Genomic DNA, 23,742 nt, shown 5'->3' with positions numbered 1-23,742 from the left:
GACGATCTTGTCCCATTGATGCCCTTAGGCATGAGAGAATAAGCTTCAGCTTGCTGAAGGAACGCTCGCAACTGGCTATTGACACCGCAATTGTTAAAAGAATTTGCAGAGCAATACGCAAATTGGGAGATACATCATCACCATACGACACAATGAAAGAAATAAGTTCTAAAGGTGTTGATGGTAAGGAATCACCTCTCGTAGTTAGTAACATTTACAGTCCTGAATCTCGTTAAACAGTTCTTCGCCTTGAATATCAGTGTCATAAAAATTGGCTAAATCGAAGCAATTTTGGCGAAGAGTTTGTGAACATCCAGTAAAAATCCAAATTTTGAGTTCAAGTCTTTGAGGCAAATGAATCTCGTTGTTGTTTCTTGTTTACATCTATCCAAAACACTCTTCATTACGAGCGCAATCTCCTCTTCTGCAGAAAGTCCGGCATCCCGTGCCAATTCTCCAGGCAACCGCCTCCTTCTTCTGGTGCGTCTTTGATTTTAAATTCCGAATTCTTCACACCTATTCTTGGCACTGTTAAGGGCGCTTTCGCACAAACCATCACGCGTTGAATGACTTTGTGCTTCAAGTGCTTCAAGATCAGAGGATGCATCCTTGAAATTCATGGTAGGGTCCTGAAGACGTTTTTGAACCCGATCAATTTGTACTAGAATGTCATGCCAGAAATAGATAAGCACGAGGAAATTGAATTCCAGAACATTCGCAAGCAACATTTCTGCATCAGTTCTAGTATCAGTAGACTGATTCATATCTTCTGATAGTCTCTCAAGCAATTCCATTAGTTCCCTTAATCCCCCAAAGATTGCTTTAACAGCTTAAAATCTCGCACTCCATCGGGTTTCAGATTCCCGCTTAATTAACAGTGATCGTAATAACTTTCTTAGGCTCTTCCGAACGAAGCGAAGCACGAGAAAAAACATAACATTAATACTTACAAATGTATCGAAAAAAGTTACGACGTTTGCATCTTGTTTGGCTGAATGAACTCCGGCCAAGTTCAAACTATGATTGTCACAATTAACGAATTAGTAGACTGGTGGCTGGCACTACAAATTCTAAGTCCAACACGAATACAATGAGTCTTCTTCGGGCGCCCCCCTTATGTTGGCGCCCAGGGCATGTAGCCCCCCCCCCCCTGACCCCCTCCCTCGCTACGCCTCTGTCTATAAACGAATTATAGCATTTTAATTCAAAACATGTTTAGTACCTGATATGTGTAAATTCAAACGTGAAGACCGATCTACTTATGTATTATAGCTATAAAGTTCCCATTCCGTGTTGAAGCTAAAACAAATTATCAAGTATTAGACCGGAAATTGGAGCGAACGAGCGAAATAAAACATTTATAGTCCCTTTCTATTTTATCACAAGTGGAATTTCGGATAGACTCCTGATTCGCGATTGTTTTCATATTTAACAGACACCGACAGTGCATGTAAAACAATGCAACGAATAAGACCAATATAATGCTTATACATGTATTCATTTTGCAACGCTGTATTTCTTTACAAATGCTGTTTAACAGCAACATCTTAGAGTAACTCCATAATAATAATAAAACTCATAATGTGTCAATCAAATGAAACTTGATATATGTTTTCACTCTACCAGGGTGTTTAAATAAATTGTTTGAATCAAAATTTCTTAAAAAGACTTAATGTGAGGTGGCTATAGGTAAATTCGATGAATGTTTTACATAATGCTACTTATGTAATTCATTTTGCAGTCAGTTTACAATCGGGAGCCTTTGGCAAAAATAAAGTTTAAATCACAAGAGGCCAACATATCACCCCCAGCTGCATTCTCTTCCTTACAAAGACTGTTTTAGATTTGTTTTATGCTTAAAAATTATTTTTCGAACGTTAACATAAAAAGGAATTCCTGTTGCTACAAAAAAGAAGCATAGAAATATGCCGTATTCTACAAAATATTTCAAGAGAATAAATTAATCTTTTTAAAAAGTACTCAGCTTTGTTACTTGAAGTGTAATTATTTGTTATGCTTATCAATTCATTTTTAAAAAGAAATTCGTTGATTATACAAGTATCTTACAGCTGGTGATGTGTTTTTTTTTCGTCTACGCCCACGTGGTGTCTAGGTACATTTGGGTCGTGTTCTGAGAAAACTGGGCATAATGCATGTGCATAACGTGTCGTCCCAGATTAGCCAGTGAAGTCCACAAAGGCTATCAGGGACGACACTTTCCGGCTTAATTGCATTTTTTAAACGAAAAATGTAAAAAAAAAAAGCGGAAAGTGTCGTCCCTGATTCGCCTGTTCGAACTGCACAGGCTAATATGGGACGACTCTTTACGCACATGAATTATGCCCAGTTTTCTCAGAACACGACTCATTAAATAGAGACTATCAATCGTGATGCATCAACTATCGCCGGAACCTCCGTAATTGCAATAAATCATCTGCTGATTCAGACTGCGATATTATATTTAATGTTCAACGAAAAAAACAACAATCATTGTCGTTAAATATAAAAGTTTAACCAAAATATATAGGAAATCCTAACAACTCTACTTTTAAATAAAAATGTGTCAGATGTACACCGATGCCCCACATTCCGCTTTTGTCTAAAAACTCTACGTATGAAGGAAAACCCGAATTTAAATATTGAGGTCCGCATGTTTAAAGCTGGTAAATATGTTCTTAAAGTTTCAGCCCTCACACAGCCATACTTTTGGAGTAAGCGCGAGACAATTCAAAACATATTTTCATACGAAAAATGCCATAACAGTTTTGTCCAAAACCTGGGAACCACTATATGAAGGTGCACGAGTTCACGTGCGGGTTTATTTAATGTGAAGTTTCAGTCCTCTAGTAAAAGTACCATTACTCCGGTATTCGCGAAAACATCCAAATATGGAGGCACGCAAGCACGGAATGAAGGGTGAACGGACAAGGCCACTAATTCCTCATAATAACCCCCCCCCCCCCCCTCATAAACATGGGGCATACAAAGCTCAGATATGGGCAACATGCGTGTAAATACAAATTATCTGAAATATTTGCTGTGGCCTAAGTAATAAGAACACATGCGAAGTATTATACATGGCTGCGGATAAAACATAAGATAAAATATACACAGTTAAAAGTTACTTCACGCTTAAGAAATTTTCAGGGCAGCATTACGGCACGGATAACAAGTTTATAACTGGCAATCGATCTATCAAGATTTACAGTACATGTACATGGTGTACACGGTGGTGCTTTCACATGAATGTCAATAAATTTAAAGTTTAAATACAGATCTATCAATACACATGTTTCTTGATAGATCTCTGGTTTAAAGTTACGGCTCTCTATGCACAACGCTTGACAATGCACTCAGGGTGTTAGCACGCACTGTATTGGATTGCATTTTATTTAGGGCACGGTCAGATGTTGTATAGGAAGGGAAGTAATCAGATTTATAATTCCGGATATTGTTTAAACAAGATCTAAAGAATTAATCACCTTGATGAAAATGAGTCGATCTTCGAAAAAAAAGGTGTTAAAATTTGGTCCTGTATTGAAGTATTGCATAAAAATGTCGCAAAATAATTTATTTGTAATAAAAAAACCAACACACAACAAAACAAACAAAAAGATGTTTTACATTACTGCCCGTCAAAGACGTTTCTTTTCACAAAAGAAAACTGGCATAGAAGTTATATGAAATAGTCTGTTAAAAAAAAGTGTGCATAAGTTTTCATATTTTGCTGCTTTTTACTCATCGGAAAACAGCAAATCCTCATTTCCAAAACAAACAAATAAAATGTGTAATCTCTCAGAGCCAATTTCAATCATTTTCAATGTGAACACCATAACATAATGTATCTGTTGACGGGGGTATAATGTAGAAATTGCATGCAAAAACTGAATAGAACATACCGGTATATAAACAAATCAGGATTCCTACGATGCTTTCCTAGCATAGGCATGTCAGTATGGAAATACCCTATATAAAATCATTTTTTATATATTTTATTTAAACAGCATACAAAAGTTACCACATATCTCACTTGCTTTAAACCCCACACGCCCCACTTTTGAACTCAGCTGAGATAAATTTTGGACAAATATTCTGACGAAGTTCCATGAAGATTTGACAATATATGTGACCTCATTATTGTTGAAAAGTTTTTATTAAATTTGACCCACTAACCTAGTTTTTGACCCCACGTGACCCAGTTTCCAACTCCACCAAGACATCATAGGATAAATTGTCTGTCTAAGTTTGACGAAGAACGGGCAATAAATGTGGATTTTACAAAGGTTCAAAAGGCTAATATTGATGACACACAACACTAGTGCTGGTCATGAGTTATCTTTGCTTTGAAAAAAAAACCACAAATGTGAACATAAGTCAATATAACCCTTTCCCACCCAGAAGCACAGTGACAATGGTGATGTGCACAGTGACAATGGTGATGTGCACAAAGGCAATGGTGATGTGCACAGTGGGAATGGTGGTGTGCAAACAGCATAAAATCAGACCAACCTTCAGTATCTAAGGGTTGGAAATGAAGCCTTTATAACTTAAAATTTAGTGAGAAGTGTATTTAATTAAAATAAACTTTCTAATGGACTACGTATGAATCAAAATATGTATTTAACAAGGTAAAGGGATAATTCATAACAAGGGGACCATGATGCTCACCTGAGCACTGGCACAAATTAAATCTTCTATTATAAACAAGTGTGATGGGATTCATATCAGTATGACTAGGAAACTGGGTAAGCAGGCGCTGGTTAAGATGAATTCTAGGACAATTTGAAAACACAGGAACAGTTCTACACGAATGCATATAAATATTGATGTTAACCATATTTGTTAAAATTTGGCTTTGAACTTCAGGTATTTACTATCTTGACTCTACAGACATGATCTCACCCTTTCCAACTCAGAAGCAAAGTGATAATGGCTACGTGCAAACATCATAAAATGCAGCAATTTTATGCTGTTTGCTGTTCATCACTATCTAAGATTTGGAGACTAAGCCAAATAAATCTAACAAATGTGTGAAAATACGTATCGAAGTGGGACATAGTAAATTAAACAAGAGGGCAAAGATGGCCCTAGTTCGCTCACCTGAGAGGAGTCGGTTCATTCAATCTTTACCAAATGTCAAACTTTACCTAGATATTGTCCAGACAAACATCCTGGTCAAGTTTCATCATTATTTCATCTGCGAGTCATGATCAATGTACCTATGAAGTTTCATGATCCTAGGCGTAAGCATTCTAGAGTTATCATCCAGAAACCATTTTTCTAAGTTGAGTCACCGTGACCTTGACAGCCATTGTGTGAATACGTTTTTTGGCACTGTGACCTTGACCTTTGACCTAGTGACCTGATAATCAATAGGGGTCATCTGCGAGTCATGATCAATATACCAATGAAGTTTCATGAACCTAGGCATACGCATTCTTGAGTTATCATCCAGAAACCATTTTACTATTTCAGGTCACTGTGACCTTGACCTTTGACCTAGTGACCTGAAAATCTATAGGAGTCATCTGCGAGTCATGATCATTGTACCTATGAAGTTTCATGATCCTAGGCATAAGCGTTCTTGAGTTATTATCCAGAAACCATTTTACTATTTCAGGTCTTCATGACCTTGACCTTTGACCTAGTGACCTGAAAATCAAAAGGGGTCATCTTCTAGTCATGATCAATGTACCTATGAAGTTTCATGATCCTAGGCATAAGCGTTCTTGGGTTATCATCTGGAAACCATTTTACTATTTCGGGTCACCGTGACCTTGACCTTTGACCTAGTGACCTGAAAATCAATAGGGGTCATCTACGAGTCATAATCAATGTACCTATAAAGTTTCATGATCCTAGGCCTTAGCGTTCTTGAGTTATCATCCCGAAACCATTTTACTATTTCGGGTCATCGTGACCTTGACCTTTGACCTAGTGACCTGAAAATCAATAGAGGTTATCTGCGAATCATGATCAATGTATCTATGAAGTTTCATGATCCTAGGCATAAGCGTTCTTGAGTTATCATCAGAAAACCATTTTACTGCTTTGGGTCACCGTGACCTTAACCTTTGACCTAGTGACCTGAAAATCAATAGGGGTCATCTGCGAGCCATGATCAATGTATCTATGAAGTTTCATGATCCTAGGCATAAGTGTTCTTGAGTTATCATCCGGAAACCATTTTACTATTACGGGTCATCGTGACCTTGACCTTTGACCTAGTGACCTGAAAATCAATAGGGGTCATCTGCGAGTCATGACCAATGTACCTATGAAGTTTCATGATTCTTGGCATAAGCGCTCTTGGGTTATCATCCGGAAACCATCTGGTGGACAGACGGACCGACATGAGCAAAACAATATACCCCCTCTTCTTCGAAAGGGGGGGGGGCATAATGAGAAAACTGCCCCCGTCTCAGCAGCCATGTAATTCAACTGACCGGAACCATTTTTGAACTCAAACTCTCGTATCAAGGAAACAAATGTTCTGAGCCAATTTCATGAAAATTGGGCCAAAAATGTGACTTCTACTGTGTTCACATGTTTTCACTATATACATATAGAGAAAAATGCCCCGTCCACTGGCGGCCATGTTTTTTCACCAATCCCGACCATTTTCAAACTCGTCCGACATATCAATAAAACCAATGTTTTGACCAACTTTCATGATTGGGCAAAAATTGTGACTTCTAGAGTGTTTACAAGGTTTCTCTATAGCCAAATACGGAAAACTGCCACTATATACATATAGAGAAAAATGCCCCGCCCACTAGCGGCCATGTTTTTTCACCGATCTCGACCATTTTCGAACTCGTTTGAGACATCAATTGAACAATTGTTTTGACCAACTTTCTTGATGATTGGGCAAAAATTGTGACTTCTAGAGTGTTTACAAGGTTTCTCTATAGCCAAATAAGGAAAACTGCCCCGCCCACTGGTGGCCATGTTTTCAACGGATCGGAACCACTTTTGAACTCAACCAAGATATCATTAAGACATTGAACTCAACCAAGATATTATTAAGACAAACATTTTGACAAAGTTTCATGAAGATTGGGCATGAAATGTGACTTCTACAGTGTTTACAAGGTTTTTCTTTTTTTGGACATAGTGACCTAGTTTTTGACCCGGCACAACCCAGTTTCGAACTCGGCCGAGATTTCATTGGGACAAAGCTTTCTGACCAAGTTTCATGAAGATGGGACAAGAAATCTGGCCTCTAGTGTGTTTACGAGCAAATGTTAACTAACGGACGGACTGACATACGACGGACAAAGACCGGTCACAAAAGCTAACCTGAGCAATCAGGTGAGCTAAAAATTCATTTATAAAGCTTTATACCTCTGGAGTGATTCGAACAACATTTGCAAATAATCACCATCATATTGATGTAACAAACAAAGTATAAATGCTCTGGGGATGTGGTTAAAGAATAGATCTTAAGTTTTCACTTTAATTTTTTATAATTTTCGCTCTTCTGAAGTGAATACGCTTTCTGACTGAAATAATTTTAACAATATTGTAAGAGGGTTACCCAAGGATCATTTATATCATAAAATGTTCTACCAAGCAGATTTGGAGATTGTATTTGTATTGATTGTTGATAACACATGACAGTAATCAACGGCAATTGCCCACTAAAAGCACTTTCAAAAGTTTATTTGGCTTTGGTGAAACAGTTAAAACACAGAGAATGATATTTTAGTTAAAATATTTATTTTTGATGATAATTAGGTAGTATATCATAATTTAGTAAAAAAAGGTCCTCACTTGTTCTATCTATTAATAATGTCTAAAATGTATCAGCATTATCAACTACTTCCAGTATTTGCGGGTAAAAATAAATTTCCTATGAATTTAATGTCCCTAGGAAAAGTAATGACAGAGAAAAAGTCCAAGAGAAAACCGACATGCATAAATTGCAACAAAACAGTTTATAAACATAATATTTTCACATACACTTTTCGTCTTTGAAATAACAGAGGAACAAACTAAAAGGTTTTATCTCAGTAAACATTTATCAAAGGCATAAAATGTACAGAGATTTAGGACAAATAATTGAGTCCATGACCTTGTCACAAAAAAATATCCCCACACTGTTTAGTCAGAAGCAAAATAGCTTTGCCCTTCATTGGCACTTAACTCAGGAAAAAAGTGAATGACTTTGCCTACTCATTATGTCTTGCACATCTTCACTTCATGATTGTTACATATTTGAGCTGTGGTCTGAAAAAAACTGGGCATAATGCATGTGAGTAAAGTGTCTTCCCAGATTAACCTGTGCAGTCCGCACAGGCTAATCAGGGACGACACTTCGCTTTAATGACAATTTTCGTTTAAATGAAGTCTCTTCAAATGAAAAAACCAATTTAGGCAGAAAGTGTTGTCCCTGATTAGCCTGTGCAGACTGCACAGGCTAATCTGGGACGACACTTTACGCACATGCATTATGCCCAGTTTTCTCAGAACGCGACTCATTTAAAGTGTCAATGTAATGGAAATATTTGACAAGAGACTGGCCAACAAACAGTGACGACTCCTCCATACTCCTCACTGCAAAAGTATCATTAGGCTTTTGGTTAATTTTTATAATATGATCTATTTAGTTGTTCATCAACATTTGATTCTCATAATTAACAATCAAAAAGTCTGTACATTTCAGTAATGACTATATCTCTCTTCAAGTTTAAATATCAAGGCAGATTAAATTTTTAGTCGAAAAAGGAATAGTTTGATCAGATACAAAATTGAAGGAATTAATATTTAAGTTTATGTCTATGGACAAATATCAATTGAGAATCCATGATATATCCAATTTTCGTTTTTGGAGGGAGTGGGGGATAACAATGACTAATGATTGATATAATTAAAACATGACAGACATTACAACCAAAACCTTAAATGGTAAGATTCATTTTTACACCATTGCAATTATATGACAACCTATGTGGCATTTATTCTATAACATTTTCAATCTTAACATAACTTGCTTTTATGCGGGGCTAAAAAATGAACAAAATAAATCAAACTGAACTACATGTAAATGTAAAAACACTTCACATAGAAAAGTGAATTAAGAAATTACTCAGCAACTTCACATCATATACCCATGTTATAGTTTGGTTTCAATATTCCTTTTAATTTTACAGTTTACACAAATATATTTAGTTAATGCAAAAAAATATGTAAAACACACTAGTATAATATAATCATGAATGTATAACAAATATTATATTATTGTAAAACATTTTAAAAGCAATTAAATAAGACATTAATTTCATATACAACCTCTTAAGTATGTTTGATACTAAATCCTAAACCACTGTGTTGCAAAGCAAGCAAAGTTTTTTTTTAAATGCTTATATGTTTGAGACAAGCATTTCATTATTCATCACCACTGCTCAATAGTGAGATTTCATCAATGAGCTCGTCATCGACAGAATTACACTGGCTCTCTTCCAGTGAGTCTTCCTTGTACACAGTCAGCATCCATCTGTCCTTGTAGTTGTGAACAATTGCTTCCCCTGACGGGAATGTGGACATTTGTGATTCAGAGAGTGACCAGCCCTGATTGCGCAAACACTCACCAACCTGCAATCTGACGTTGCTTCCAGTAAGAGCTATTTCTGTGTAATCTTTTCCTGAGTTCAGCTGAAGGCGTTCCCTCTCTGCAGGATGTATTTGATGAAGGGACAGGAATTTATGAATCACATCTCTCCTTCCTGAAATAATGGTTTTGATTCTTGAATTCATCGTAGGCATTGTTGCAAGATTTCCCGTTCTTACCTCAATCACCTCTAGATAGCGAACTCTTACTTGTTTTTCAGGTGATGGTTGTTTCAACAATTCTATACATTCTATCAAAGGAGTAATCTGGTAAAAATCGGCTTCTAGAGCTAATTGGTCTAACTCCTTGAACGATTCTGGTAAAGACAGCTTTGAAGACCTCAAGAAGTTCAGAATGAACTTGAACAGCTCACCATCTCGGTCTATGAAGTAACATCCATTCTCGTCTAAGCTGGGAGACATACTTCCGTTGAACATTGCTCCCAGCATTGAGTTCGGAAACTTGCACAGTGTTGACTTGGTGGTGGTGTGAACTTTACCACCAACATTCAGTTTTATTATATCACTTCCTGACATTTTCATTGGTAGGTTTTTTTCAATACTTACTCGTAGACAGTTGTGAGAAGTTAGCAAATGGCCTTTGCCACCAATCTTACGTGGATAATCTGAAGATAAAAAAAGATGCCAAAGGCTCTGAACTGAATCCGCCAGGAACTAACTAACTAACTTACAAGAAGTGCCAAAAATGTGGCAGCCATGCATGCTTGTTAACAAACCACAATAATATTCAAACCTGCCCAAGAGGTCATAACAACACAATGTTCTTATTATTATGAACAATTTCATGAACTGGTAAACAATGACTGGGAGAGCATTTGCTTTTTCTTTACTTTTACAAATTTAAGTGACCATGTTTTTTACACAGGGATCTTTGAGAAAAATACTCTAGCATGTCTATCCCTAGAATCGACCCTCTTAATGGAATCATACAAATTTTGAAAGTGAACAAATACAAAAACATGGGGGTGTCATATGTCAATCTGTAGTTAAATGTGTATTATTTGACATAACAACAAAAAAAAACTGCATTAAAATCAGCAATGTTTTGACTAAAAACTGGCTAAACTTTTTTCTCTGTACTTATGTGTTTCATGTACAATTGGCTCATAGTATCTGCCCTTCTGGTTGTTACTATGTGCAAGTGCATTTTCTAAAAAAAGTAACTTAATTGAAAAAACGAAACTCTTGCTCATGTTGTTCTTAAATTATTTTTACATTTTATTCAAAACTAAGCGGCATAAAAAACATTTGATAAAGCTACTATTAATCCATAAACAAACTAACATAGGTGTGTGTTACGTAATAAACAATCATAGCATCACCGTGGAATAAACATGACCTACTATCAAATGAACAATGGAAATAACGAGAATGATCGTCGTAAAAGTCATTGATAACCATCAAATAAATTAAAACTTCTCAAAATTGAAAAAAAACATGAACTTTCCAACACTTCTTGAAGGTTTTTTCGTTGAAGGCATGATACTATCATGAAAAGGAATAATACTGTGAAAGTAAGGGATACTATATATTTGTAGTATGTAGAGTATTTTTCTTAAAGGACCCTCTCGTTTTTTACCCTTAAAGACCCAGTAGGAAATTAATCAAAAATATCACTAGGAGAATCTTTCTGATAGAAATATATATTTTTCATTATTTTCATTTAACATCACGACTGTGACGACGGGACTTACATTTAGTTGTCAGTAACCTGTTTAAGAAGAAACCTCAGATATAGTTACTTACTTTGAAACTTATTATAACAAAATCTGTAAACATATTAAATAAATTTAGTGATATAAAACTTACATTTCAGCTACAGCAAATAAAAATAAATTTACTTGCAAATGCCTTTTCTGGCTGGAAAATTTGCAATAACTAAACAGCTTTATACTGAACATAGTGGACCGACACCTTTTACAACAATAAAAACAACAACAACAACCGGTGGTTAGGTTCGATCGTCCCGCCCTACAAGGCTACATTGTGAAGAAGTAAATAGAAGTTTTCGAATTGATTCTTCGCTAACTACCGTCTTACTTACTTGATTTGTATTGTGTTTAAATAACTGCTTGTTTTTTTTATATTGTTTCTTTCGCTATTGCGTAGAAATATGGCGCAGATATAACATTGTATTTCCTTAATAGTGTTTCGTTCAGCCTTTTCGAACAAGTTATTTAACGTTGCTTCGTGTTAAATCTAGTGCTCCAGACATTTCAGTTTTCCCTTACCGATATATAATTTTAAATTTATTAGTTAAATTCAAACACTTAGAATGTGCTTGTGACTATATATTGCCATTCTCAGAGGAGTCTCCCTTCTATGAGTTGGGGAGGTAACACAGGTTTGGTCACAATGTCAATGCAGTTTTGCACACTTACTTTTTGTATAAAATGGTATCGGGTCCATTTGCCCTAGTTACACATTCGCCCTGGGTCCGTTCACCCTGGGTCCGTTCGCCCTATACTATAAGTTGCATATTGGGGTATAAACAGTTGATTTTTCACACATGTAAGCAAATGTGTACCGTAATCAGGCCTCGACACTAACGGTGGTCTGGGGACCCGAGGCCCCCAGATTTTGGCGAGGACCACCAGTTCTTTCAAGCTGGGTGGTCCTCCGGGAACCCTAAATTTATAGAACCACTTTGTCTTGATTGACCATTTGATTTTTTAAAAGTGCCTCCAATTTTTAAAGAGCAGCGTATAAAAAAAAATGGGTAAAATCTTATCCAAAAATGTACTGCGAAAGCACGTGACTGAGCATGAGCGGCCAGCGTCTGTCAGTTGTAAATATTGATTTTCGACGATGTAAGCGACCTACAGTGCAGAGAGTATATTGAAATCACTGAAGCGTGTAAGTGTTACAAACGGTGTTTTTACTGCTATTGTCAAGTTTTATGGGGGTTATTATCGGATTATTAATGGCTCCTCTATGATATTGAGCCCCCAAAAAAGTAACACTGGGACAAACTGTCACGACGATCAGTAATTATAATAATTATTAGAGCCGCTATTTCTTTAATCAAAACCATAGGTGATCGGGCTGGCAAAAGCATTTAATTTCTCCACAAAAACACATGCCGGTATACACTTTTTTCTACAAGTATTTGTGAGCATTTCTGTTTAATAGTTCCATTATTATAATGACCTTGGAAGGATATAATTTGATTAAGATACCAACAATTTTTGAAATAAAAAGTATATCGTTCACTTGGTGTACTATATTTCGGATATGTTAAAATTCGGGCATTTAAAGATAGTGACATGCATGTGTTTGTTGTTGATAGTTTGTAAAAAAAATATGCTTTATGTTATTTCAGGCAACTAGAATAGATGGTGGTAATTATCTGGGCCTTTCTGTCAGGAAATAGGGGTGAACAATTATAATTTAATTGATCCTGGAAATCATCCACCACTAACAGAAAACGTTTTAACAACAGAAGCTTATGTATGACATGTCCAAATGACCATATATAACTGTTTAACAAATTAAGTGAGATGATTTACTTTCTGATGTTTTATATTTCTTTTTCCCTTTCAAATGATGTAAATCAGTGTCCGACAAATCCATTGCCCGGAGCCCGGGGGCTACCGAAATTTTTCATCGGGCTACTGAAATTTTCCAGCTGACGCCCGCCGGGCTACTATAAATCTATAAGAGCGGTAGCCCGGTTTATTGACAAACATACGTAGAATAAACACGCTGACCATGTGTTTGTACACTGTGTATTGCTTATAATCCGATAACAAAGTGCAATCAATTATCTAATCAGTCACCGATCACTTGCGGTAATGTCTTTAACAGTAACAGTGTATTTTAATCATCCAATCAGAATCAACATTTGTCGTCTGCTAATAATATAATGAGAGCCGGTTTGATAGTTGGCGCACATGATGCAACATCATTTCGCAGTTTGGAATTCTTTGTTAACCGCAACAATGAGTAATAGCGACAACGTTTTTGATGTCATTAAATATCCAAGGACGCCAAACATTAAATAAATCAAAACAATAGCGGATTCTTCAAAACGGTAACGAAACCGAAAATGAATATTAATGACAACTTTGAGAACGCGGTTAACACATGCTAATTAGTTTGCATGTCAATTAATAATTGGATTAATCGACTGTTAATCAATAATCCCATATATGCCCAATTTATATTTTTAAAACCAAATTATGGGTGGGTAATATAGACGATAAGAGTCATAAACACAAACGTTTGAAATTTTTTAAAATGTCAAATGAATTTCGGCATATGGTTCTATTTAAAGATATGATGAAATAAGCTCCCAATCAGGACCGTTGTATTGCAAAATGCGTAAATAACCTGCCACGGTTTCACGGTGCCTATACCACGTGACTTTTTAAGATCTGTGTGGGGAGTTAAATGTCAACAAAAGCACGACAAAGGTAAGATTTTTAAGGATAACTTTTTTAATATGTCATCATGTTCAATGGGATAAAGTGGAGAGCCCGCTCATTCATGAGAGTTTTCTATAGGTATCATGATTTTATAAAACAAATGAATATTTTTTCAGTAAAGTGCAACCGCGCGTTTGAACGGTTAGAAAAAGGTAGGATCAGTGTGGGGACATTATTTTATTATGACACAGAAACATCACCTCTCGTGAAATAAAGCAATAAACTTTATGGGCGGAGCTTACACTATATCATTTTGCATTCTTTTTTCAGGTTTCTTTCATATATTTTTGAAAACAAAATCAAGAAAAATATTCTAACAGTAATATGATCTGTGTGGTATACATGTTTAGAAGGATCTGTGTGGTATCCGTGTTTCTACAATTTACGGATAAATTGAGATAATAACGAAAATATATATATTTTTAATTAATTTCAATTATTTCAATACAACAATTACTACTACTACTATTACTACTATTTCTGCTACTACTACTACTAATACTGCTACTACTACTACTACTACTACTACTACTACTACTACTACTACTACTACTACTACTACTACTACTACTACTACTACTACTACAACAACTATTACTACTACTAGTAGTAGTAGTAATAGTAGTAGTAGTAGATCTATTATTATTATTTAAAAATTCATTCATTTCAGTAATCACCTATTTGGCACTAGTGAGCGGACAAGGGTTAAGGGAAGAAAAAATAGAGGAAACAGTTTCACGAGACAGGAATGCTATACAGAAGGGGACACTAGAAGTAAGGTGGGAGCGGGCGAGACGAAACGATAGCAAACTGTTGCCAACAATAAGAATGCGGATAGACGAACACAATGGACATTTTAATTCTGACACAAAGTCTGCAAAAGAAACTGTGTCAAATATTACACAGGTTGACAAAAAGCAAAGGCATGTTCTTTCCTGAGTAATACGTATGTTTTAAAATCAAATTTGTAATGCAAACTGATAAAACAGAATCCACCAGACGTATTGGCTTGTCATTTTGTTGTTATTTAAAGTTTAATGTAAACGGTATGTTTATTAAAAACAAAATACTGGTCATAGTAGAAACATATATATATATATATATATATTATATATGTGTGTGTGTTTGTGTGTTTTATTTCATATATGGAATTCATATTGTTGCATTAGTTTATTACATAGTATAGATATTGACAATCATTCGCCATGTGTTGGTGATAATGTCATGTTATAAATTATGTCGTTGTATTCAGTGTAACAAGTGTATGCTTATCTTTAGCGTTAATTATTTTGAAGAGAATATAAAAAGTAAATGAATAAATATTATATTATATGATTATATATGTAGGATTCTGTGTTGTGGATGGATGCAGCTCTGAAGAATGTAAAGACGTATTTCGAATTAAGGAGTATTGTATTGTATACACAACCACATTGCATACATTGTTTACTGTCAATTACCACGGCCTAGAGTAATTATAAGCAGGCAGTTAATTATGTTAAGCAATCGTGTAAAACCCTAGTATAAGAAACCCTGGCTGCTTATGATTATCGAACTAGCTCGTGACAGCGGTATTTAAAATTGAAACCAACGAAAAAACATCGCAAAACTTTAATCAAGTTATAATTAAAAAAGAATCACAGATTCGATAATACAAATCACAGATGCGATATATTAATGAATAACGTAAATCCAAATTATCGCACAATTATTTGAGAATGATTTCAAACACACAAACGAACTAAACAAAACCTAAAAATTAATCAACATCGGATAACTTTAGAATCATTTTGAAAAGTAAAGTAAAAGTAAAACAACGAATAAAATAACGTAAAACGATAATGAAGTTACACAGACAAACTGTAAACCATTATGATTTTTAATCAGTATTCACGGATTTATGTGAAGTCCTCACGTATCGAGAAAGGTTTGTTTTGTGTTTGTACGTTTTGAAACACTCCTCACTACTGTAACACTTGTCATGCATGTGGGTATTGACGTGCTCTCTGAGGTCATTCTCACTCCTAACGCTGGTAACATTTCACCAATCCCTCTTTTTTGCACTTTTCTCTCTAGCCACGAGTAGGTACTTGTCCGCAAAGCTCCTGCCGCACTGTACACACACGTGACATTGGGATCCTTTGTTCGTTGAAGCCTTCTAAGATTGTAGGCATCCTGAGAAAAAACAACATATTTTATTCACGTGACATTTCAATGCGTAAACACGCTATTTAAAAAATGTTAGTATCTGAGGACACGCGTACACACCTAACGCGTTCGTTAGTTTTAAATAACAAACGATTTGACGATTATTGAGTTATTTCAAAATATATGATAACCTGAGAGATGAGATATATTGTATATTTGTGTTGTTTCAATAAAATCCGTTCATCTGGTTAGCATAACTGTATAAAAATGTAACTATTTTTAAGGTATTAAGGTATCTTACCTGAAATTCTTTCCCACAGCAGTTATAGTTTCCAGAGTTAGCGTGTCCCCTAATGTGGCGCAATAATCCAGCTCTGGTTTTCGAAATTTTTCCGCATTCGGAGCATTGAGCCATACCTTAAAGCAAATATAATATCAAAAATAATATATGATACATTACTTCACCTGGCAGTAGTGTTTGGCGCCAAAATAAAAATGGAATTTGATACAATAACATAAAGTGTACACTTATTTAAGGTAAGCATGGACTTGTCATCGATTTAAGATGCTCCAGCGTAAGATTTTAATATTATAATGGGGATTGTACAGAATGCCTGTAAATTGGTGTGATTTTATGTTTAAATAATTAATTTTGAAACATTTAGGCAGCATACATTGAAGTTAACATTGTTATATTATTTTGGTTATCTGTGTTGTTTATCAAGTTGAAAAAAATGGTATTTATATACAAATAAAGCTTATTAAGACTTATGAAGGTATGACTTATGAAGGTACTTATTAATTGTTTTTTATGTAATAATATACTTTTGAAGTGATAATATAGGCAATGACATTAATGTAGTAAGGTTTCTTATTAATAAGGTTGGAATAATCGACAGTTTTCACGGCGCGAAAAAGTTGCAACAAGTTTTGTTGAGCCAGTGAAACCCCTGAATGCGCGTAATTACCTTTTATTCTTAAAAGTTTATAATAAGAACTTCCGAAATTTTTTTTTTTTTTGCATTTTTTTTTGCATTTTTGGAAGATAAGGTAATAAATGACCACACCCCCACACTATACACCCCTCTCCACTCCAACCCTCCCTCCTTTGTGATTGAAATCGAGATAGGTCCCTTCACCTTTAAAAAGAAAAATAGATGAGCAGTCTGCACCCGCAAGGCGGTGCTCTTGTTTTAATTTGTGTTCTTCAAGTTTGCATTCAAGTTTGCATTCAATTTCACACAGGTACACATCTTATCTGGACCTCTGGTAAAATAGCAACTGCATTGCAGATACAAATAGCTCATGGAGAAGGCATCAAGGGCAATACGAAGGCAAGAATTATAATTCATGTACCTCAGAGTGTTTTAACAAATTATTGATTATTTATCCAACTCTTAAGGCCTTATAATAGTTGTTTATAACAGTAATTAATAACAACAATTGACAAATAGAAGATCTCATTTCAACATATTTGCATACTATTTATAGATTGTTTACTAGTGTTTCCTGTCTTGTATTTTCATGTTTTGTCCATTTTGAAGCAATTCAAAAGTAGTAACACTTTTGGTATTATTAATTTTATATACCAACTGGCTGTTATAGACCTTATATTTTCCTAATTTCAAACAGTCCCCTTTTCCATTGGGTGCAAATAATTTTATTCTGTCTAATGCCTGATATTGCCCATTTACGGGATAGGATCAGAGAAAAGACAGGAGGCTGCTTAACATGGGGACTGGGGCAAGATTAAAAAGCAACAAGTTTTGAGAAATTTATAAAAATTTGCTAAATCTATTGAAATCTTAGGCTTTGCTCTTTAAATAAATGTTATCTTTTTATTTACCATTGAGTATTTGCAAAAGTATAATTTAGTTTTGACCAGTTCAGATGGGTATCAGGAGCAAGCAAAAAAGAGCAGGTTGGAGAACCCTGATTTCTTGCCTTAGGTCTTTCCTTATCCTATTTATAACCGTAATGAAACATGTTCAACATTACACATAAAATTAGGCAGTATGCAATATAACTTAAAAATTATAAAACTGTATAGAAAATATTATTTAAGAATTTCACCCTGTAAAAAAAGGAAAGTACTAGAATCTGTAAAAATATCCAACCCTCAAATATTTCTTTTACAGGAGTGGTGCCAAGTTGAAGGCTCTAGGATCTAGTCATGGTACATTGAATGTACTTCTTGCTGACATAAAAGAAGTCAAGAATGGCTCCAAGATGTTCATGGAGGCTCAGTGTCAGGGTAATGACATTCAGCCTGTGTCTACAACACTAAGATATTAGTCAATGCTCTTGAAAAATGGCGCTTTATACATGTGGGTTAAGTGAAGTCCCAGATAAGCCTGTGCAGTCCAAACAGACTAATCAGGGACAACACTTGCCGCCTAATTTGGAGTTTTTACAGAAGAAACTTCTTTGAAACAAAATATTCCGTAAACGCGCAAAGTGTTGTCCCTGATTAGTGTGATCTGGGCCAACACCTTACTTACCTGCTTAAGACACTGTTTTCCCAGATCTAGGCTGGTATTCATTGTACTGAGTTAAACAATGTAAAGCAGCTATGATCTATGTAAACAGTCCTTAGTCTGAGTGTAATGAAAGTCTATAATTGTAGAATGTCTTTGGTTGGTTAATGGTTTACATTTTAGCAAGTTGAAGGATTAGATTTGTGATAGCAAAAGACAGGAAATTCTTTGTTGAATTCGTAATACATAAGGGACTTTCTAACAAATTTGTTTCAAAAATTAAATGACTAGACCTAGTCAACAAGTGAAAATACCAACATTAATGTCCCTGAAATTGTTTTGATGAATAGTAGCTGAAGGTAAAAAGGGGGAGGGGGTATGCAGTCTACTGGACTTGGCTTACTTTTAGTGTTGTATTGAGGGTATATAACAGTTAGATGAATTCTATTTATTTGTTAAGCTGCACAGGAGAGTAGATTGAGGGTATATAACAGTTAGATGAATTCTATTTATTTGTTAAGCTGCACAGGAGAGTAGATTGAGGATATATAACAGTTAGATGAATTCTATTTATTTGTTTAGCTGTGCAGGAGAGAAGATTGAGGGTATATAACAGTAACATGAATTCTATTTATTTGTTTAGCTGCACAGGAGAGTAGATTGAGGGTATATAACAGTAACATGAATTCTATTTATTTGTTTAGCTGCACAGAAGAGTAGATTGAGGATATATAACAGTAACATGAATTCTATATATTTGTTTAGCTGCACAGGAGAGTAGATTTAGGGTATATAACAGTAACATGAATTCTATTTATTTGTTTAGCTGCACAGGAGAGTAGATTGAGGGTATATAACAGTAACATGAATTCTATTTATTTGTTTAGCTGCACAGGAGAGTAGATTGAGGGTATATAACAGTTAGATGAATTCTATTTATTTGTTTAGCTGCACAGGATAGTAGATTGAGGGTATATAACAGTAACATGAATTCTATTTATTTGTTTAGCTGCACAGGAGAGTAGATTGAGGGTATATAACAGTAACATGAATTCTATTTATTTGTTTAGCTGCACAGGAGAGTAGATTGAGGGTATATAACAGTAACATGAATTCTATTTATTTGTTAAGCTGCACAGGAGAGTAGATTGAGGGTATATAACAGTAACATAAATTCTATTTATTTGTTTAGCTGCACAGGAGAGTAGATTGAGGGTATATAACAGTAACATGAATTCTATTTATTTGTTTAGCTGCACAGGAGAGTAGATTGAGGGTATATAACAGTAACATGAATTCTATTTATTTGTTAAGCTGTACAGGAGAGTAGATTGAGGGTATATAACAGTAACATGAATTCTATTTATTTGTTTAGCTGCACGGGAGAGTAGATTGAGGGTATATTATATAACAGTAACATGAATTCTATTTATTTGTTAAGCTGCACAGGAGAGTAGATTGAGGGTATTTAACAGTTACATGAATTCTATTTATTTGTTAAGCTGCTCAGGACATGATGAAATGGGCTGCTACGGAGGAAAACAGAGCTGTGCAGGTGAGCAATCAGATACCTGTAAAATGTAGTCTGTATGTAAGGATTTAACACTTTGCATGCTGGGAAATTTGTAGTCTGCTAAAATGTCGTCTGCTGAATTTCTAAAATTAGCATTTTCTTCATTTTTTTTCAAAGAATATTATCAGAATAGCAAACAGTTTGGATCCTGATGAGACGTCACGTTCTGTGGCGTCTCATCTGGATCCAAACTGTTTGCAAAGGCCTTCAAAATTCGGTTCCCGCACTGAAAGGGTTAATGTTCTTCTGAGTGTAAAGCTGTTGATTTTGTTCATATGTAGATTGTATAATATAGGTGTTAATTTCGTTAATATGTACATTGTGAAATAAAGCTGTAAATTTTGTGCATGTGTATGTTATATAATAAAGCTGTTTGTTCATATATATTTGTATTTTAAAGCTGTGAATTTTGTTCTTATGTAAGTTGATGATAAAGATATAGAGAATATTATGTGAGTTTTGGATAAAGATCATGTTTATAATGCGAGACTTAGAACCATGGTAGCGCGAGGCTTGCAGTATACATTATATTCTATTTATCCTATTATTTCCTCACCTTTTCCATTAATTTTTATAGAATATAGCATTTTTTTTATGATTTTGCTTGTCTGAAGTTTACAAAAACAGATTATCCAATTTTTGGAAAACCCCATATCTGATCTTAAAATAGTGATAGTATATAGCTCAAGTTTATACGATCGTTGTTATACTACCGATTTTCATCTGGTAATAGGATAAATTATTTGTATGCCCCTCTTTGAAGAAGAAGGGGTATACATATTGTTTTGCTGGATGTCAGTTGGTCTGTGTGTTGGTAGACTAGTCTGTCTATCGGTAGACAGGTTTGTTTCCGATCCACAACTCGTCAACGAATTGACCGATTGGCTTGATACTTCACATGTGCATTTGCCTTGGACAGTAGATGTCTATTATTGAAATTGTGGTCACAAGGTCAAGGTGTGACAAATGTTTCTGATTAATAACTCGTCAAAGAATTGACCGATTGGCTTGATACTTCACATGTGCATTGATCTTGGGCAGTATATGGCCCCTATTGAAATTGGGGTCACTAGGTTAAAGGTAAAGGTCACTTTTACACTAAGTGTGAAAATCGTTTCCGATCAATAACTTGTCAACCTATTGACCGATTGGCTTGATACTTCACATTTGCATTGGCCTTGGACAGAAGATGACCCCTATTGAAATTGGGGTCACTAGGTCAAAGGTCAAGGTCACTATCACACTAAGTATCGTTTCCGATCAATAACTCGTCAACGATTTACCGATTGGCTTGATACTTCACATGTGCATTGGGCTTGGACAGTAGATGACCCCTATTGAAATTGTGCAACTAGGTCAAAGGTCAAGGTCACTATCACAATAAGTTTGAAAATCTTTTCTGATCAATAACTCGTCAACAAATTGACCGATTTGCTTGATACTTCCCATGTGCATTGGACTGGGACAGTGAATGACCCCTAAAGAAATTGTGGTCCTTAGGTCAAACGTCCTGGTCACTGTCACAATAAGTGTGAAAATCCTTTCTGATCAATAACTGTGAAAATCCTTTCTGATCAATAACTCGTCGCCGAATCAACTGATAATGTTGATACTGCCCATGTGCATTGGCCTTGAACAGTAGATGACCCCTATTGAAATTGGGGTCACTAAGTCAAAGGTCATGGTCACTGTCACAATAAGTGTGAAAATCCTTTCTGATCAACAACTCGGCGACGAATCAACTGATTGGATTGATACTTTCTATGTGCATTGGCCTTGGACAGTAGATGATCCCTATTGAAATTGGGTTCACTTAGTCAAAGGTCAAGGTCACTGTCACAATAAGTGTGAAAATTGTTTTTGATCAATATCACATCAACAAATTGAATGATTGGCTTAATGATACTTCACATGTGCATTAGCCTTGGACAGTAGATTACCTCTTGAAATTGGGTTCACCAGTTCAAAGCCCAGTTTGTGGGGGCATATGTCTCCAACTGCGGAACACTTGTTTTAAATATGTACATCAGTTTTATAAAGCTGTTAATTTTGCTCTAATGAAGTATGTATTATAAAGCTGAGCTGTTAAATTGTTTAATTATGAAGTTTGTATTATAAAGCTTTTAAATTGTGTTATGAAGGTTGTATTGTTAAGTTGTTAAATTTTGACTATTTAATGTTTGTTCTTTTTTATTTGACCTTGGAAATTACTCTTGCCATGTTGACTTAGAACATGAAAAATTGTTGATTGAAAAATAAGTTTGTACATTGCAACATAAATCATTTTTATGCTCCCCATATATATATGTGAAGGATATAGTTGCCAGTTTGGTGTTCCTTACTTACTTCCTTACTTCCGTCACACTTTTGTTACAGTTTCTTATAGCGCCTTCAATACTTTACTGCTCTCTTCCATATTTGGCGTACCTTGCATGGACCTCTACCTTTTGATGAGGTTTGACATCATTGGGGTCAAGGTCACCGAGGCTAATAATAGATTTTCCGTCACACTTTGGTTACAGTTTCTCGTTGCACCTTCAATATTTTACCTATCTCTTCCATATTTGTCATGTAGGTACCTTGAATGGACCTCTACCTTTTAATGAGGTTTGACGTCACTGGGGTCAAGGTCACAGAGGCTAATAATAGATTTTCCGTCACATTTTGGTTACAGTTTCTAGTTGCGCCTTCAATATTTTACCTATCTCTTCCATATTTGTCATGTATGTACCTTGCATGGACCTCTACCTTTCGATGAGGTTTGACGTCACTGGGGTCAAGGTCACCGAGGCTTATAATACATTTTCCGTCACACTTTTGTTACAGTTTCTCATAGCGCCTTCAATATTTTACCGATCTCTTACACATTTGGCATGTAGGTACCTTGCATGGACCTCTACCTTTTTGATGAGGTTTGACGTCACTGTGGTCAAGGTCAAGGTCACTGAGCCTAATAATAGATTTTCCGTCACACTTTTGTTACAATTTCTCATAGCGCCTTCAATTTTTTACCGATCTCTTCCATATTTGGCATGTAGGTACCTTCCATGGACCTCTACCTTTTGATGAGGTTTGACATCACTGGGATCAAGGTCAAGGTCACAAAGGCTAATAATAGATTTTCCGTCACACTTTTGTTACAGTTTCTCATAGTACCTTGAATATTTTACCGATCTCTTACATATTTGGCATGTAGGTACCTTGCATGGACCTCACCTTTTGATGAGGTTTGACGTCACTGGGGTCAATGTCACTGAGGCTAATAATAGATTTTCCATCACACTTTTGTTACAGTTTCTCATAGCGCCTTCAATATTTTACCGATCTCTTCCATATTTGTTATGTAGGTACCTTGCATAGACGTCCACCTTTTGATGAGGTTTGTGGTCACTGGGGTCAAGGTCACTGAGGCTTATAATAGATTTTCTCAAAGTCACAGTTTGGTTACAGTTACTCATAGCGCCTTCAATATTTGACCGATCTC

At 35.5% G+C, this 23,742-nt stretch overlaps 2 protein-coding genes across 4 annotated transcripts in view; one reads left to right on the top strand and one right to left on the bottom strand.

Annotated features, from left to right (window-relative positions):
• Positions 1-7,925: 7,925 nt before the first annotated feature.
• Positions 7,926-11,578, bottom strand: LOC127842543 (BTB/POZ domain-containing protein KCTD6-like). 2 transcript variants are annotated; one of them, XM_052372102.1, is made up of 2 exons: positions 11,475-11,578; positions 7,926-10,238 (listed from the first exon to the last, which is right to left on the bottom strand). In XM_052372102.1, the coding sequence occupies exon 2, from the start codon at positions 10,153-10,155 to the stop codon at positions 9,391-9,393; it is 765 nt and encodes a 254-aa protein (XP_052228062.1). In that variant the 5' UTR covers positions 10,156-10,238; positions 11,475-11,578; the 3' UTR covers positions 7,926-9,390. The 2 variants fall into 2 exon arrangements, with proteins under 2 accessions (XP_052228062.1, XP_052228052.1); XM_052372092.1 differs by having other exon boundaries at positions 11,443-11,575.
• The window catches only part of LOC127842531 (uncharacterized), a 33,252-nt gene continuing 21,067 nt past the window's right edge, over positions 11,558-23,742 (top strand). The window contains exons 1-4 of one of the 2 annotated variants that reach the window (XM_052372071.1): positions 11,558-11,627; positions 17,454-17,542; positions 18,347-18,462; positions 20,188-20,240. In XM_052372071.1, the coding sequence (XP_052228031.1) occupies positions 17,514-17,542; positions 18,347-18,462; positions 20,188-20,240 (198 nt within the window). In that variant the 5' untranslated portion in view covers positions 11,558-11,627; positions 17,454-17,513. Of the gene's footprint in view, positions 11,685-17,453; positions 17,543-18,346; positions 18,463-20,187; positions 20,241-23,742 lie in introns of both variants that reach the window. The other variant, XM_052372078.1, reaches the window with a different exon arrangement.

This window comes from Dreissena polymorpha, chromosome 1, assembly GCF_020536995.1.
Source record: "Dreissena polymorpha isolate Duluth1 chromosome 1, UMN_Dpol_1.0, whole genome shotgun sequence".
In the NCBI taxonomy this organism is placed as follows: domain Eukaryota; kingdom Metazoa; phylum Mollusca; class Bivalvia; order Myida; family Dreissenidae; genus Dreissena; species Dreissena polymorpha.
This window is presented reverse-complemented; position numbering and strand designations above follow the sequence as displayed.

What these genes read in the sequence shown, in the direction of transcription:
- LOC127842543 (XM_052372102.1), bottom strand. Translation starts at nt 10,155, where the DNA reads ATGAAAATGTCAGGAAGTGATATAATAAAACTGAATGTTGGTGGTAAA.